This window comes from Euleptes europaea, chromosome 4 (assembly GCF_029931775.1).
Source record: "Euleptes europaea isolate rEulEur1 chromosome 4, rEulEur1.hap1, whole genome shotgun sequence".
Lineage (NCBI taxonomy): Eukaryota > Metazoa > Chordata > Lepidosauria > Squamata > Sphaerodactylidae > Euleptes > Euleptes europaea.
In genome coordinates this window covers 23,136,218-23,152,675 of record NC_079315.1, presented here as the reverse complement: position 1 = coordinate 23,152,675, position 16,458 = coordinate 23,136,218, and the positions used below count along the sequence as shown (strand labels likewise).

At 46.1% G+C, this 16,458-nt stretch overlaps 1 protein-coding gene across 2 annotated transcripts in view; it reads left to right on the top strand.

Annotated features, from left to right (window-relative positions):
* PSD3 (pleckstrin and Sec7 domain containing 3) overlaps nucleotides 1–13,513 on the top strand; it is a 126,276-nt gene extending 112,763 nt beyond the window's left edge. For both annotated transcript variants that reach the window (XM_056847975.1, XM_056847976.1), the window contains 4 exons: nucleotides 587–744; nucleotides 2,556–2,700; nucleotides 6,153–6,296; nucleotides 13,298–13,513. In XM_056847975.1, the coding sequence (XP_056703953.1) occupies nucleotides 587–744; nucleotides 2,556–2,700; nucleotides 6,153–6,296; nucleotides 13,298–13,513 (663 nt within the window). The remainder of the gene's footprint in view (nucleotides 1–586; nucleotides 745–2,555; nucleotides 2,701–6,152; nucleotides 6,297–13,297) is intronic.
* Nucleotides 13,514–16,458: the final 2,945 nt, after the last annotated feature.

Sequence of the window (16,458 nt, the reverse complement as noted above, 5' to 3'; positions counted from 1 at the left end):
GCTTTAGAAATTCAGCTGTTGCTTTAATTGGGACAACAATTTGGGAATGTGCTTTTTCCTCTCAAAAAATGGAATTGTCTGGGCTGAAAAGGGATAGTTGGAGTTGTACTATTTATATGTAAGGCTTCTGACAGCCTAAAATATGCTTCTGTTTGTGCTATAAATGTTAGCAAACTAAAATATAGATATTTGTTTTAAGCTTCATTGCACCTTTTAGATGTTGGTAAGTCCTTCATAAGTACAGATCATCTTGGAGTATGTATGGCACTTTGGAGCAAGTATGGAGCATCCAGACTTACTGGGTACCTCTGAGTAAAGATGCTTTTTCTTACCCTAACCTAAGCCTGGTTTCTGCTCTTTGGAACAGAAAGAAAACAAATTATTCTCTGGAAAAATAAAAACTATGTCTGTACCAGGACTATTGTTCTTCAGTGTTACTGTTGTAGAAAAGCTTAAAAAGCTTTTTCATAGCAAGGGACGACTGTTTCACAAAGCACTTATTATTATCTCCTTTGGAATGTAATTAGGAGGGGCGGGAAGGACACGAAGGAATCATTTCTTTTTACAAAAAAATTAATTTCTGCAGGATGAATACAAACCAGATATGGCTCTTTCAGAGGATGATCTTAAAAATGCCGTCAGTGTGCACCATGCCTTAGCATCCAAGGCAACCGATTATGAGAAGAAGCCAAATGTCTTGAAGCTCAAGACGGCCGATTGGAGAGTCCTGCTTTTTCAAGCCCCGTAAGTTGCATTTGCTTCCTTTTATGATTCGTGTAAAATATGCATCAGCCAACACATTGTGCGCATTTTATTTTTGAAATCGTGCCCCTTCTTGCGTGCCTTCTATTGGTGTGCTTTTTGAAATCTGTTTTTATTCTGCTGTGCAATGTGGGTAGGGCCATGAGGAGGTGGAAACAGGTAACATCCTCCTGCATGCAAACCTCTTCCACCAGTACCATTGCTGCTGCTGCAAGAGACTCTGCTGGCATAACAGGCAGATTGACTGCAGCCACTGGTATTGTGAAGCTTTTTATCCCTGTGGTTCCCCCACCCCCAGCAGTCTCTGGAATGGGGAGTTCTTGGACTGTTGATGCAGTAACCCCTGAGCATCTTCTCTTGCTAGCTAGACTTCTGGTCTGCTCCTTAGTTCATTCGAGGAAACACTGACAAATGCCAAAGATCTGAACATCTGAACACATGAAGCTGCCTTATACTGAATCAGACCCTTGGTCCATTGAAGTCAGTATTGTCTACTCAGACCAGCCTTATACTGAATCAGACCCTTGGTCCATCGAAGTCAGTATTGTCTACTCAGACCAGCAGCTGCTAGAGATGCCGGGGACTGAACCTGGGACTTTCTGCATATCAAGCAGATGCTGTACCACTGAGCCACAGCCCCTCCCCAAGGCTACTGTATAAGTGGCAGAATTCTTGCAGCCAGTCGCATATGGATGAGAGTCCATTTGATAGTCTCTGCTGTACCAGTGAAAAAGTAATCATACTTTGCCACTAGCCCATCAGCTAAGTGCTATCCAGCTGAGATGTTTTGGGGACTTTCTGCAACCTAGCTCATCATGTTGTGATAGAAGGACTTTCCATAGTTTGCTGTAACCTGTTTGTGAAACATTTTGTGGATAAAGATCACCTCTGTCCTCTTCAATTCATAATTCCCCACTGGATGCTGAATTTGTATTATTAAGTATCTTGGGCTTCCTCTGATTGCAGTTGCAGGTATTGTTGACGCTTAAGGAAAGTGGCATGGTTCCTGACCAATTGCAACCGGCCCTTTGCATGATTGATCCCTGGATCTGATAGCTTGTTAAAATCAGCAATGGAAAGCTGATCAGCAGGAGATTTGCTCCTTGAAAGGGGGAGCAGGGGGGCCTGTTTTGGGTGCCATCTGTGGTTGAGGTGAGGCTAGCAGTTCAGAGGAGCAGGGCCTTTTCAGTAGTGGCACTCTATTTGTGATTTTAAAAAAAAAATATTTAAGATTATTTAGAAAATTTATATGCTGCCTCTCCAGAGACCCTATTTTTATTTGTGGAATATACTCTCCCTTAAGACTTCTGGCTCCTTTCTGGCTTCTAGAAAATGGGTGAACATTTTTGGGTTTTTTAAACAGGCCTTTAGGGGGTATGAGTTTTCTTTTAAAAATATTTTTGTTTTTTAAAGTATTTCATTGGTTTTCAGATCACTTTTTCTTATTTGTATGTGATTTGTCTTCTGTTTAGTGGCTGTTAACCTGCCTTGTTGTTCCCAAAAGGGGTAGGAAGTTGGGTCGTAAATGTGTTACATAAATAGTGGAAAGGGTTTATTTTATTTATATATTTATATCCCACCTCATCAAGATGGCTTACGGAGAAGAGAATAAGGGGGTGGGGAACTTTCTGGGTGGTGCTGCCACCGTCCGAGGTGGAGTGCTGGAGTGGAGCATGTGGCTGTTCCTATCACACCAGAGCAGACATTGAGGATAAAGCCAAGGAGACGAGCCCAGTTTGGAGTCCAGACATCCTGGTTGATCTCTGTTTTCTTTCTTTCTCTCCCGTTCACAGCAGCCCAGAAGAAATGGAGTCGTGGATCAATAAGATCAACTGTGTGGCGGCTGTTTTTTCTGCCCCGCCGTTTCCAGCTGCTATTGGTTCCCAGAAGAAATTTAGCCGCCCACTCTTGCCTGCCACCACAACCAAATTATCTCAGGTGATTAATACACAGAGTGAGCCATGTGGCAAATGCGCCACTAACCCACTGCACAGAATACAGCTGTGGAAAGGTTTAGAAGAGAAGAAGAAGAGTTGGTTTTTATGTGCTGACTTTCTCTACCACTTAAGGGAGACTCAAACTGGCTTACAATCTCCTTCCCTTCCCCTCCCAACAACAGACACCCCGTTGAGGTAGGGGGGGCTGAGAGAGTGTCACCCAGCTGGCTTCATGTATAGGAGTGGGGAAACAAATCCAGTTCACCCGATTAGCCTCCGCTGCTCATGTGGAGGAGTGGGGAATCAAACCAAGTTCTCCAGATCAGAGTCCACCACTCTAAACCACCGCTCTTAACCACTACACCACGCTGGCTTTAACAATTGAAAAGCAATGGTATCGTTTTAAAAGCATTTTTTTTTGTTTCCCTAAGTGATGTATATGCCTGCACATTACTTGGTGTCCCATAATTGGATTCCATAATTGGATTCCTTGCAGTGCCAAACCCAGCTGTGAGTCCTTATGTGTGACTTCAGGCTGCTGCCAAAACCCGGTCAGGTTCCTCTATCCCATCTCTCTATTCCCCAGGCATGCAGGAACTCTTAGCTTCTAATCTGTCCTCATCCTAGTGCGTTTCCCCACCCCTGACAGTGAATAGCGCAGAGCAAGGGCAAGGGGACATGCGGCATGAGGTTGCCTCAGCACAGGATAAGTGATCATGCACGATATGATGGAAAGAGGGTACAGAAATAAAGATGCTGTTCAGCAGCCCTATTGGCATATCACACCACTCTAGCCTGTCTGAACTGACTGAAAAAACATTGTGCCTGTGCTGACAACAGTTGACACAAAAGGTCTACCTGGGGTAGCTCATTCACGCAATCAGGTCATCAGGAGAAGAACACGCGTATGTGTGAACTGGCTCCTTACTTGTATTTATTTCACAGTGCAATCCTATGTGGAGTTACCCCAGTCTTAGCCCCCACATAGGGTTGCTGGGGTAAATACTGCAATGGTTCTTATGCTAATGACTACATAGCTTCCTAATACATATAACCCCACCTTTCTTCCGAGAAGCTCAGGGTGGTGGATGTGGTTCTCCCTTCCCTATTTTATCCTCACAGCAGCCCTGTGAGGTAGGGTAGGCTGAGAGAGAGACTGGCCCAAGGTCACCCAGGTGAGTGTTTAAACCCGGGTCTCATAGATCCTACTTGGACACTACAATGGTAGGCAGTGTCCTGGCTTCTGTTCCTTGGTCATGTTGAAGAATGTGATGGAGTGCTGAGAATGGCTTTTATACAGATTGGTAGACCCACCATTGTGATCTGGGGTCTCCTTCTCTTCTTGCTACTGTGAATTGAGCCAACCCTCTTTGTATCTTTACCCTGCAATAATCTCTCCTGGTCATCCCCCTCATTGGAATTTCCCCCCCTCTTAACCCCCACAGAGCAGAAATTGATATCCAGGGGGCATAGTTTTGTTTTCAGTTGCCCGTTGAGGAAACTACGGTTTACATACAGGCGGAAAACAGAGTCAAGGAATGAAAGGATGTAAGCTGTTTTTAGCCGAAGGCGGGGAGGGGGGAAGTGTTGCGTTTTCAAAGGAGATAAATTCAGGGACAAGCTGAGAACTGTCAGCTTTTATCTGTCAGTGAAAAAACTTGCCAGTAGGTTTCGGCTCCTTCTGCAAAGGATGAAATGTGAACTGTCAACTCTGTCAGGTTGCTGTTTTAGATGATGTGGCCTGAATCATGATTTGCTTTTTCAGTCCCTGGTCCTGTTTCCAAATAAGTATATATTGCAGTAGCTCAATTCAGAGGTTGCATTCCTCGAGCTCCAAACTGAAGTTTGAAGATTGGGGGGTGGGGGACATGTGTTCATGGCCTTCCATGTTCCTTAATGTATTTCTCACAAAACCGCAGCAGTTCTCTCAGCATCCCAACCTTTCACAGATGAAAAAGAGGACATTCTTATAACATGCATATTCTCATAGCAAGGATCACCGTGCCAGCCCTCCAGTTCCAGTGTGACACATTGCTTGAAAGCTCTTCTGTACCTGCCAAACTGATTTATTGTCGTAGTGTGCCCTGCACACATTTAAAAACAGTGGAAGTGTTTGTTCTCTTACTTGAAGGAAAACAGAATTGTCATGCAGAATGCTGTTTATCCAAAGTTCAAAATAGACCAACGCCTGCAGTACTACATGGTGCTGTGGTGTTCATGTGTTTACATGTGCACCAGAAACATGATGCAGCCACACTTTAAAATTTAACACCTAATTACTTGGGAAAGGAAGCCAAACCCTGCAGCATGACAGTTTTGGCAACTCACACTAGTGGGTCACTAGAGACAGTGATTTTCCCAGAACGGTTACTCAAAAATCAGGACTACCTGTCTATCTAGTATATTGTATCCTTCCCTTCCTTCAAAGATCTGAAGGCTCTCCCTTCATTTTTCTTTTTTACAATAATCCAGTTGTGACTTGCTCGAGGTCACCCACTGCCCTTGCCAGGCCCCAGAAGGGGGTTGCGCCACCTTGTTCCTTCTTGTCCCGGCTGAACAGACCCATGCCCCCTTTTAGTCTGCTGGCCACCTCCTCGCTGGCCTGGTCAACGGCCCTTTATACCTCCTCCCCCTCTAGTCCCACTCCTTTCCTGCCTACCCTCCATCCTGGTGCCCGTCCCCGTAACTCACCCCTCTGGGCTGCCTGGTTGGGCTGCCTTCCTCCTCCCGGGGCTGGATTGGCTCGCCTCCTGGGCCCGTCCCCACCAACCTCCCTGTCCCCAGGAAGATCAGAGGTGGCTGGACACCGCGTGGGTGTCTTCTTTGAGTTGGCCCGGCATGTTGTTGGCTGCCCTGGGTTTTCCCCCTTCGGTAAGCCTTTTGGGATTTTCCCCCCTAGCTGCAGGTCTACAGGCAGCAGCTGCCGAATTGCGGGGAAGTCCAGAGGAGGGGGAGGGCTGCACTGTTTCTCTCCAGCTCTGCTTGCCTCTGACTCTGGGCAGGTGTCAACACTAATGGTTACCTCACACTGTCCCTGGCACAACTCTGCAATGGGAGTTCACTGGATGGCCTTGGGCCAGTCACATACTCAGCCTAGCCTACTTCACAGGGCTGCTGTGAGGATAAAACAGAGAGGAGAACGACGTATCCACTAGGTCCAGCAGGCCACTTTTAATGGGAGAATAACCAGGAGGTGGCAAACTGAAGACTGGCACACAAGGACATGTGGGAGGAGACAGTGTTTTCAGTGGGCTTAGAAGGGTGTAACTCTGCTTAAGGAGGCCTCTTAATTGGTGGCCATCTAGAAAATTCTTTATTGGTAACAGTCCATAACAGTTAACACTCAATGCCTGAAATGTTCACATCAGCAAGCAGAGCTGTTGATTCTTTCCTCAAGTATTCACCTCATGCAGGAAGGAATTTCACATGAGTCTGCTCTTTTGCTTTCTGCAGGATGACCAGCTGAAATCGCATGAAGCCAAACTGAAGCAGATCTCCACTGAGCTGGCTGAGCATCGCTCCTACCCGCCGGACAAGAAGCTGAAAGGCAAGGAAGTCGAGGACTACAAACTGAAAGAGCACTATTTGGACTTTGAGGTATGTTGGAGTCAGCTGCAGCTGGCCCTCCCCCCCCCCCCCGAGAAATTGCAGACATTCTCTTGAAGCCAGGTGGCTTAATAAGAACGTTTTAATAACTGGCCCGGGAAATTTTCCTTGGGCATCATCCAGATTGACACGTAAATAGCTTTGGACAGCTGAGCACGTGCCGGTAGACTTCCATAAGTGGAAAAGTCAAGGGTGAAGGGCGCCACGTGGTCCCAGCCCGTTTCCGGCGCTAAAGCCATAAGGGAAGGCAGGGGCTTTGGAGGGCAGGCACAGTTGCCGTAGTGCAGAGTTCTAGACAGCTGCCCGCCCAGCACAATCTCTTTGCTTTTTTCCCTCTCTTTTAAGGGCAAAATGCAGGAGTAGATCTGTGCTGTGGAAACTTGCACAAGACCTGTGGGAGCTTCCCACGATCATTTCCTTCTTAGGATTTCTTTGTTCCTTTAAACCAAAATTTAACATCTGTTCAAGTTTTTGGCCCTCATGCTTATATTGTAGTTGGAAGGAGCAGGTCTTTAAAAGGTGGGGGTTGGAAAGGAACACTTTCTGCGGCATCTATAGCCTTTTATGCACGGGAGGTTTTGCCTTGGATTTGCCACTCTCTAGATGCACATTTTTTCCATCCAAATTCTCAAAACTCAGCAATAAGCCCCCATGCAGAGTTTTGAGAATTCGTGCATCTAGAGAGCGGCAAATCCAAGGGAAAACCTTCCATGCATAAAACGGCCAAAGAGATTCCTATGGCGGGGAAATGGCATTGTTTCTGATGTGTAAACATGCAGAGTTGGTACGATCCCAGCACTGCTTATGGGAACAGGTGCATATTCTTGTGCAGCATTTTTATGATAGTAAAGTGGAGGGGAAGGAAATAATGTTGTCAGCCATTTTGGGTTCCTGTTGGCAAGAAAAGTGGGGTATAAATGAAGTAAATAAATAATGTTAGGTTTGTATGTGTGCCTCCATATTCAGAGGCAGCCTAGCTCTGAATATCAGATGCTGGGGACAAGTGGTGAGGGGAAAAGGTCTGCTGCCTTTGTGTCCTGTCTGAGAGCACCCAAGAGCATCTTTCTGGCCACTTTTTGAAACAGGATCCTGGACTCAGTGGGCTGTTGGTCTGATCCAATGAGGTTGTTCTGGTCCTTTAAGTAGAAAGCCATGAGAACTCAGGGAAAGGTTTTGTTTTTTGCTGTGTTTTCTGCTACCACCTGCCTCCTTTAACCTTTCCAGGATTTTGAGCCTATGCAGATATAGCAATCCCCAGCAGACCCCTCAGGGGGCTCCAGTGTTTTGCATCTGAGCTGGCTTTTTGGGTTCTTCTACAGCGGTGCTCTTCAACATGGTGCTGTTTGGTGCCACAGCTGAACTTCCTAGTGCCCACTTTCTACTTCCCCAAAGTATCTCATCTCCAAAGCAAAGGGTCACACTCCTGGCTTTCCTGGTGCTTCAGAAGAACCCAGGAGGCATCACCTTTGTGTCTACAGGGAGCAGAAATAATTGCCTCTGTCATAAGAGGGATACAAATGTGGAATGGTATGGTGTAGCCTGATCTCGAAAGCTAAGCAGGGTCACTACTTGGATGGGAGACCACTAAGGAAGACTTTGCAGAGGAAGGGAATGGCAAGCCACCTCTGCTTAATCAGTTGCCTTGAAAACCCTATGGTGTCACCATAAGTTGGATGTGACTTGATGGCACTTTACGCCCACATCATACATGAAGCTGCCTTGTACTGAATCAAAGTCAGTATTGTCTACTCAGACCGGCAGCGGCTCTCCAGGGTCTCAGGCAGAGGTCTTTCACATCATCTACTTGCCTGGTCCCTTTAACTGGAGATGCCGAGGATTGAACCTGGGACTTTCTGCATGCCAAGCAGATGCTCTATCGCTGAGCCATGGCCCCACCCCACCATAAGAGGGTGCTTGTATTGAAACATTCCAAGGCTTTTGTGACTGGCCTCCATCCACATGGCAACCGCTCAGTGGTGTTACCCACTCAATATTCTTAAAATTCCAGAGGTGCCTAGAGGCTCAACAGGACTGAGGATCCTTGTTCCAGAGCACGGGTCCCCAACATAGTGCCCATGAGCCCCACGGTACCTGCTGACATCTTTCCTGGTGCCCACCAAGTGTTTTTAGAAAGTGGACGCGGCCAGCTGGGGGTTTTGCCCCGCAAAGCTCCTTATCGACTACTGGAGATCTGATTGGCTGTGCTGATTTTTTTTTTAAAAAATGGTTTGGCAATAGCTGCCACCACAGCACAAGGAAGTTCACTGTGTGACGGAAAGTCACCTGCATAAAAGCAAGACAATATTGTCTAAACTCTATGTTCCTTTAAAAAGGCATCCGGTTTAGCAGAGCTTCTGCCTAGAATATTGAAGAGTTTTTATTAGCGTTATCCATAACCCTGCTTTCTGACATTTTGTGGTTGGCTCTGCCTCCTGTGTTAGCCGTTTTATGATTATGCGCCCCCCCCCCCGTGTCAGAGGGGCCAAAGGGGCCTGCAGGGTCAAAAAGGTTAGGGACCCCTGCTGTAGAGAATGGTCGGGCAACCCGCTTTATGGATGCTACAGATGGAAGGGACAACAGGAGCTTGTAGCTTACATGATGGGCAGGAATAGGAGAGCCCAAGCTGGGTGGTGTGGCTCTAGCCTGTACTCCCATATTGCACTGACTGAGTAGCCTACAGGCACTGAGTAGTCTATAGGACTACTGACTGAGTAGTCTGCAGGGGTGTGTGTGTATGAGGAGATGTTAACAGCATAATCACAGTAGTGTGCGCAAGAACAGCACTGTCTGCAGCTGCAGATTTAACTGAAGCAGGTCTAGAACTGCTTTCCCGGGCAGAGACGTCCTTGTTTCTATGGAAGTCCAAAATGTTGCACAGGTTTACAGAGTATGTTCTGGAGTAACACCTTCAGTTCACATGGAACACAGACAAGGTTTGCTGGACCTCTGTGTTGCCTCACGTGAACAGAGAACATGCAATGGAAGAGGAGTCTCCAGTGAATGCTGAGAAAGGATGGTGTGCACCACCGCAAAATGGTTGCCACAAGGGTAGCACCTATTTCCCAAGGGCCTTCCACAGAGGCTAGGGACACTCAGAAGATGTTGGGAGGTTCTGAGCCAAGTGTCCTCCTACAGTGGAAAAAGTGACTCCCAAATGGGCTGTCCTGCAGACGCACAGGTGATGTCTCCTCGGTTCTTTTCCCGTACCGAGGAAGTGGAGGAAAGCCGTCATCTGTTCTTTGCTTTGAGGAGGAGGTTCCATTTGGTTTCAGACCAAAGGGAAGGCTTGCTCCCTGGGTGATCATAGTGAAAAGCTGTTAAATCCTGGAAACATAGGAAAGCCAGGGTCTGTAGCCAAGCACCTGCCCAAAATGAGCTCAGCTCTTTGCTAGTCAGTCGACTGGTAGTGAGTGACTCAAAGTTCCCTGTTTGTTTCTCTTCCATTCAAGGCCCTTTTGCCCCCAGAACTCAAGAAGCACATAGGTGCAAGTACGAACTCAAGAAGCAAGTAGGGAGGGGCCATGGCTCAGTGGCAGAGCATCTGCTTGGCATGCAGAAGGTTCCAGGTTCGATCCCCAGCATCTCCAGTTAAAGGGACTAGGCAAGTAGATGATGTGAAAGACCTCAGCCTAAGACCCTGGAGAGCCGCTGTCTGTCTGAGTAGACAATACTGACTTTGATGGACATAGGGTCTGATTCAGTATAAGGCAGCTTCATGTGTTCATGTGCCAAGAAACACATTGGTGGGCATGAGGCTGGAGATTATAAACTGCTATTATAAACTGATCTCCAGGCGATAGAAATCAGTTCGACTGGATAAAATGTCAGTTTTGGAAGGTGGACTCTATGGCATTATACCCCATAAAAGTCTCTCCCATCTCCAAACCCCACCCTCCTCTGGCTCCTCCCCCAAAATCTCCAGGTATTTCCCAACCCGGAGCTGGCAACCCTAGTGAGCACCATGACACACCTGGGGGGGCCATATTGAGGACAGCTGCTGTACAATGGAACCCGTTGCTCGCCCGCTGCTGTGTATTGTATTTGAAGAGGGGTTGGAATGGGCAAACTGTCTCCCAGGGAAGCTTGTTGAGGGAATTTTGTCAGGGAGCTCCAGGGTTCTTCCAAACACAGTTTGCTTGACAAAGGCTCTAGATTCTGTCAGTCTGGAATGCAAACAGAAGCACCGCAGGACTATCACATCCCCGCATGACAATCCAGAATCTGCGGCTCCCTTTCTGTTCTGCTCTCGCGTATTCATTATCTGATGAAGCATTATCCAGTCCGGAGCACTATCAGTATTCATCTCACCAGTTGCCTTGTTTTTGAGTGACACCCTTTAGCGGTTTAATTTATTTGTCTCCTCACTGCTGAACTGCAAGCATAGAGATACCAAGTGCGTGACTGTCTCTCTGCATTTAATTTTACATTTCCTTGAGATTTTTCTGGGCCTTCAAAGGGCTCTTTTGGAATCCCCGTTCCACGGTCATTTCTTTTTCCCTTGAGTTCTTTAGTAGGGGCTGTTGCATTTGAATAATAATGATTTCCTGTTTTGAATTAAGAGAACACACTGGTTTTTTTTCTCCATTGTGGAATACAAATACATTGATAATGGAGTTTTTACCTCCTTTTTGAAGTGTGTGTGGGGAATTGGTAGAATCTCATCAACGTTAGCGCTGCTTCAGTGGGGACGGGTCAGGAGACACATTGTTAAATAAAACATTTGGGAAGGCTAGCAGAGTGTGCATTTTGTATTTCTTGAAGGCCTTTTTTCTGAATTCCAGATAATCACTAGTTATTTGAATTAATCACCGAGGCGTTACGTAAAGCTGTAGATAGAACTGACAGAGGGCTGCGTTCAGTTCTACACTGTGAACAAATTCAGGGGTTCAGTGCCTGGCAAAGTGCATTTTCCGCTGGATCACTTGTTTGGGCTCTTGTTAGGTTTGTACCCAAGATGGTTCTCCTGGCCACCAGTGTTTAAACTGGAGTCTGGGGACTCTGGGGTCCGCCAGGGTACTTCCGGGAGTCTGCAGAATGGGCGGTGAAGGGGGAGACCAGTATCTTTAGGGTGCTGCTGCCCTGCCATGGTAAAGAATTTAAGCTTAGAAGACATGGCATTTTAATCAAGAACAGATCTTCCAGTGTGTCAGGATGGAAGGAGTGTTTCCCCAAGGAAAATTTTCTTCTCTTATTGAAACCCTTTTGGGTTCCCTCAAAATTCCTCACATGTTTTGCCTGAGGAGAAACCCTCTGTTATGGCGCGTTTGTTTTAAATTTCTCTTTGGACCAGTTCATACTCACAAGCTTTCTGAGCTTGCCCCCCTTTTTTTCCTACCTTCGGTGCCCTGTCCCCTCCCACTCCCCAAAAGAACCCAACCCCCTATGTTCCACAGTCAAGGATGAAAAGATCATTCTGTGCAGTCATGTGCATGGTGTGTACAAAAGTCTCTGAAGCGGGCAACAAATCCAACCCTGGGCGTTAGGAAAGAGAGCAGAAGAAGATGCCACAAACCACACGTGGGTAATTTCATTAGAACAAAATGGGCAGCTCTTCACAAATCTGAGTGGCAAGAGGGGGAAAGTGCGAGAGCGGCCACCCCCAGGTCCAAGGTGAAACGTTGAGGATTCTCAGCTTGAGGGCAATCAACCCATCTCACATGCCTCAGGATCTTATCTGCCTCTGGAATCTTTCTACTTCCCATCCAGATGTTTTCCCCAAGAATGAGAACTGCTGCATTATTTATTTATTTACTTACTTATTTCATTTGTACCCTTCTTTCTGTCCAGTGGGGACCCAAAGCAGCTCACATAATTATTCTTTTTTCCATTTTATCTTCACAACAACCCTGTGAGCAAGGCCCAAGGTCACTCATCAAGCTTCCCTGGCAGAGTGGGGATTCAAAACTGGGCATCCCTGATCCCAGTCTGACTCTAACCACTATTAAATCTGATGATAACCTAGTGATGTTAACCCCTCCCCCTACGCATATTGAGACTCTTCTTCGCGTTCATTCAATATACCTCAGATGGTTCCTCTAAGCAGGAAACTCCAAATTCAAATTACCTTTTCGGAAAGAAGAAGAAGAGTTGGTTTTTATATGTCTACTTTACCACTTAAGGCAGAATCAAACCGGCTTGCAAACATCTTCCCTTCCTATCTGCTGTGGCTGTTGTTTTTTCTGCTGGTCAGTGACCGTATTAATAAATTATTATTATTATTATTACACCTTCCCTTCCCCTCTCTATAACAGACACCCTGTGAGGTAGATGGGGCTGAGACAGCTTTAAGAGCTGTGACTAGCCCAAGGTCACCCAGCAGGCTTCGTGTGTAGGAGTGGGGAAACAAGTCCAGTTCACCAGATTAGCCTCTGCTGCTCATGTGGAGGAGTGGGGAATCAAACCCAGATCTCCAGATCAGAGTCCACTGCTCCAATCCACTGCTCTTAACCCCTACACCATACTGGCTTCAGGGGTAACATTTCAGGGGTAACTCTGGCTTGTGGGAAATGAGTACTGAGACCAGTCTCTGCTCTCTGTGCTCCTGCCTGTAGAAGTGAGGCTGGTGGCAACCAGAAATATGGGGCTTTTGTAGTGGCAACGCCTCCTCTGTCAAATGCTTTTCCCCTTGAGGCTCGCCTGGCACCTACCTTATTTTCTTTTAGGCACCAGGCCAGAATGTTTCTTTTTACCTAGAGGTCTTTTGAAAATTTCTCTTACCAGTCTGCTTCTAGCCTGAGGATTGTTTTCTAAGAATCATTTTAGGTTGATAAATGTTTGATGATCTTTCTATGCCCTGATATGGTTTTTAAATGTCTCTTTCTGTTAGTTTGTTAACTTTAATTACTTTAATGATGTTATTATATTTTATTTTGTAAGCTGCCTCAATCTCTGGAGATACGGCAGATACATTTCCTAAGCAAATACATAACGTACAAGGCTGAGAATTCTCTTGGTTTCTTTTCTTCCCCCTGTTCCCCCCCCCCCCCATGCAGAAAACCCGCTACGAAATGTATGTGTCACTTCTCAAAGACGGAAGCGGAAAAGAGTTGCTGAGCACTGCTGAGAACGACGGCCCGGGACTGAAGAAATGCCATTCGAGCCCTTCATTAAATCAGGAGCCTCCAGTTAGTGCCAAGGTGAAGCGTAACATCTCTGAGCGGAAGGACTATAGACCTGAAACACCAAGCGTCAAGCAGAAGGTGACTTAGGCACCTGAGGTGGGCTGAAGGAATAACTTTGATCGCCTTTCCTTTGCGAAAAAACAAACAAATGAAAATTAACCCCCATCTGCCTGAATGGGATGTTAGTTACATTTTTCAATTGTACATTTTGTTGTTTCTGTATAGGTTGTTAAAGATGTTTTTGGCTTCTGACTTGTGTCTGCCTAGTTAATTTATCTATAGAGCAATTGATCCAAGCCTTTAGAAAAAGAAGAAAAAAGGAAGGAGGGGGACAAGGAGTGAGAAGGGAAGAGAGTCCGTGATCGATTTCCCCCCCCCCCAGCACCACCTTTTTATCTTCTTTGTCTGCCTTGTAATTTTCATCTCTCAAGTCGTCCACTGCTTTTCAGTAGCAGAGGGGGCCACTGGACAAAGCGGAAGGGTTTTTTTGGGTTTTGCAAAAAGATTTGCCAAAGTGGCACTGATTTCCTGCAAGAGATTAAGTAAGAGAATGCTGATGCTGGGATTTCCAGGTCTCGCCAATCTGGCGAGCCCAGTAACAGCCCTCGATGGCAGCCATGTAAATAGTTAGACTGTCAAATGAGACTTTTTTTCTGTGAGCCCTTGAGCCCCATGCTCCAGAGGGGACTTTAAATATGAAGTGGCAGAGTTACCAGCTTTGGATGCAGAAGCAAAGGAAGGCCGACACCGCTTTCCCATTTGGAGAGCCCGAGTGGTTGCAGCCAAAGCTGGCCTTTATTTTTTCCGTTTCATTGAATTGTTACGTCTGAGCAATTGACCTTCTTTGTTTTATCGGCAAGTCACCTTGGGTTGGATTCAGAGGTGCACAAACAGCACTTAATGCTAGCAAAATGGCACTTCCGTCGGCAGAGCAGGAGGGATTTTTGTTGATTCCCATCCCATTTTACACCACACACTGTTTATGAGTGCCCTCTGACCCCAGTTAGAACTTCTGGGGCGGGGGGGCTCAGTGGTACAGTGGGGAACTTCTGTTCCAGGAGCATCGCTCTGCTCTTGATCCTTTGGATCCAACTCTTTACCTTTACAGTTCTCAGTAGTGTGTATTCTTGTTTGTTCTGTACAGAGAGCTTTCATGTGTATTTTTCCCATGGGCATTAAAATACAAGTTCATTACAATCTAATTGATTACAACTGGGCATTTTCCTCTCAGTGCCAGAAAACTAACGGCATGGTGTGTTACCCAGTTCCCTTTGCTATCTAGTGTCAAGAATGCCTAAAGAGCTGGTATTTAGAATTGTGGAGTCTTTCTTCCTAGAATCACAGCCGGCTATAAACTTGCCCGTCACAGGTATGTTCCACCTCCTGTCTATTTCCTGCCATCTACAAAGGAAGTGCAGGCCAATCATGAGGAGAACAGCTGTAGGGTTACTGGTGTTCCTATGATTAGCTTCATTTTCCTAGTCCAGGGTAACATTGTCTTTGTAATCCCTGAGGACCCTTCCAAATGCAAAGTGACACCAGCGTATAATTTTCACTCTTAACCTTGCCTTGACCCCCCCCCAATAACTACAACATTGTGGCTTGAGGAACAATTAAAGTCTACCGAGAAAGGAAACTTAGGATATGAAAGTACTTTACAAATAGTACAGGGTAGCTTCTTAGGTCCTCAGAAATGACCGTTCTAGGACAAAGAGACTCATTTTTCCTAGAAGCCACTGATTTTTGGTCCACTAACCCAATCAGGAAAGTCTGGAGAGGGGTTAAGGAACAAGATCCACATTCCCTGCCATAGAGAAAAGACTAGAGTGGAATGTGTCCTGAATTGGTACTAAAGTGAGAGCTGCTGCTGACTGTGAATCTCTTTCAGTTCAAATAATAATTCTGTTCTGTCTGCATACCTCTGTGGTAAAAGCTCTGTATGTATAGCATTGGCAAGCCGAGTGGTACTCAGTTCAGTTTAATGCCGGCATTTGAGAACTGCCTTTTAACTGGAACCCTCTTCTTACGGAGACTGGCGTAATGCTTTTGAGGATCGTTGGTCCTGAATATGCTGTTCTTGGCTTTAGGGTAGATGTGTTGCTAGTTGGTGTGGGAAAGGATGAGCAAAGAGTTGCATAAGCGAGACAGCGGCTTGCTTGTTCTGGCTCTCTTGTGGCGGCTGTTCGTTTATCTTAAATGGTTCAGAAAAGCTGGCAAGCTGTCCGGTTGCAAGAGAGGAATGATGGTAAAGTGACAGGACTGATCATCATCATGTGAAAAGATGGGGTGACCTAGCCTTTGCTGCTGTCTGTGTAGGATCCTGGGTAGCATGCAGCAAAAAGTGAAGATGCCTTTAAAAATGGGGGAGGGACCTAAATATTTTTATGGCGTGGAGGTAGAGAGGTGAGAAATATTAAATCAATTAAATGAAAGCAAGGAAGGGAGGTTTTTAATGACAGTGTGCTGAGATTCTCTATACTGTTTGGATTCTCTATGCTGTTTTCCAGAGCTGAAGCCAGAATAAGTTGAATTATTCAAGAGCCTTTGGGGTCACTTGGCTGTTATCCTCTATGAGTGTTTGCTGGGTGTTGTTTGCAAACGCCAAAGTAGCATTTATTCTCGAAGAGGCTATAGTATAGGTTCTGAAATTGTGTGTATCCTAAAGAGAGTAAATAGGAGTTGTTTATTCAAGGATAGCTGGCATACTCCTTCCTCCCACTGAAAACACAGAATTGCACAACAGTCTATTAAACAATCCTTGAACCATCGCTGTATGTCTTTCCCTTCCCTTCGGTGAGGGGGAAGCATAGAGTTTTGCACTGGCTAAAACATGGGGAGGAAACCATATTTGTTTCCCAGGCAACAGCAGACCCAAATGATTTAATTCCTTGAAGAAGATTTGGCAGCAAGGTGTGTGTAATCTCTAGGGGCCCCCACTAATGGGTCTTTGTTTTACATCTGTAAGCTTTATGGTTCCCAGAGGCAGAAGAGGTCAAAACTGTTGGACTTTTTGGAGAAGGGGGAATTTCACC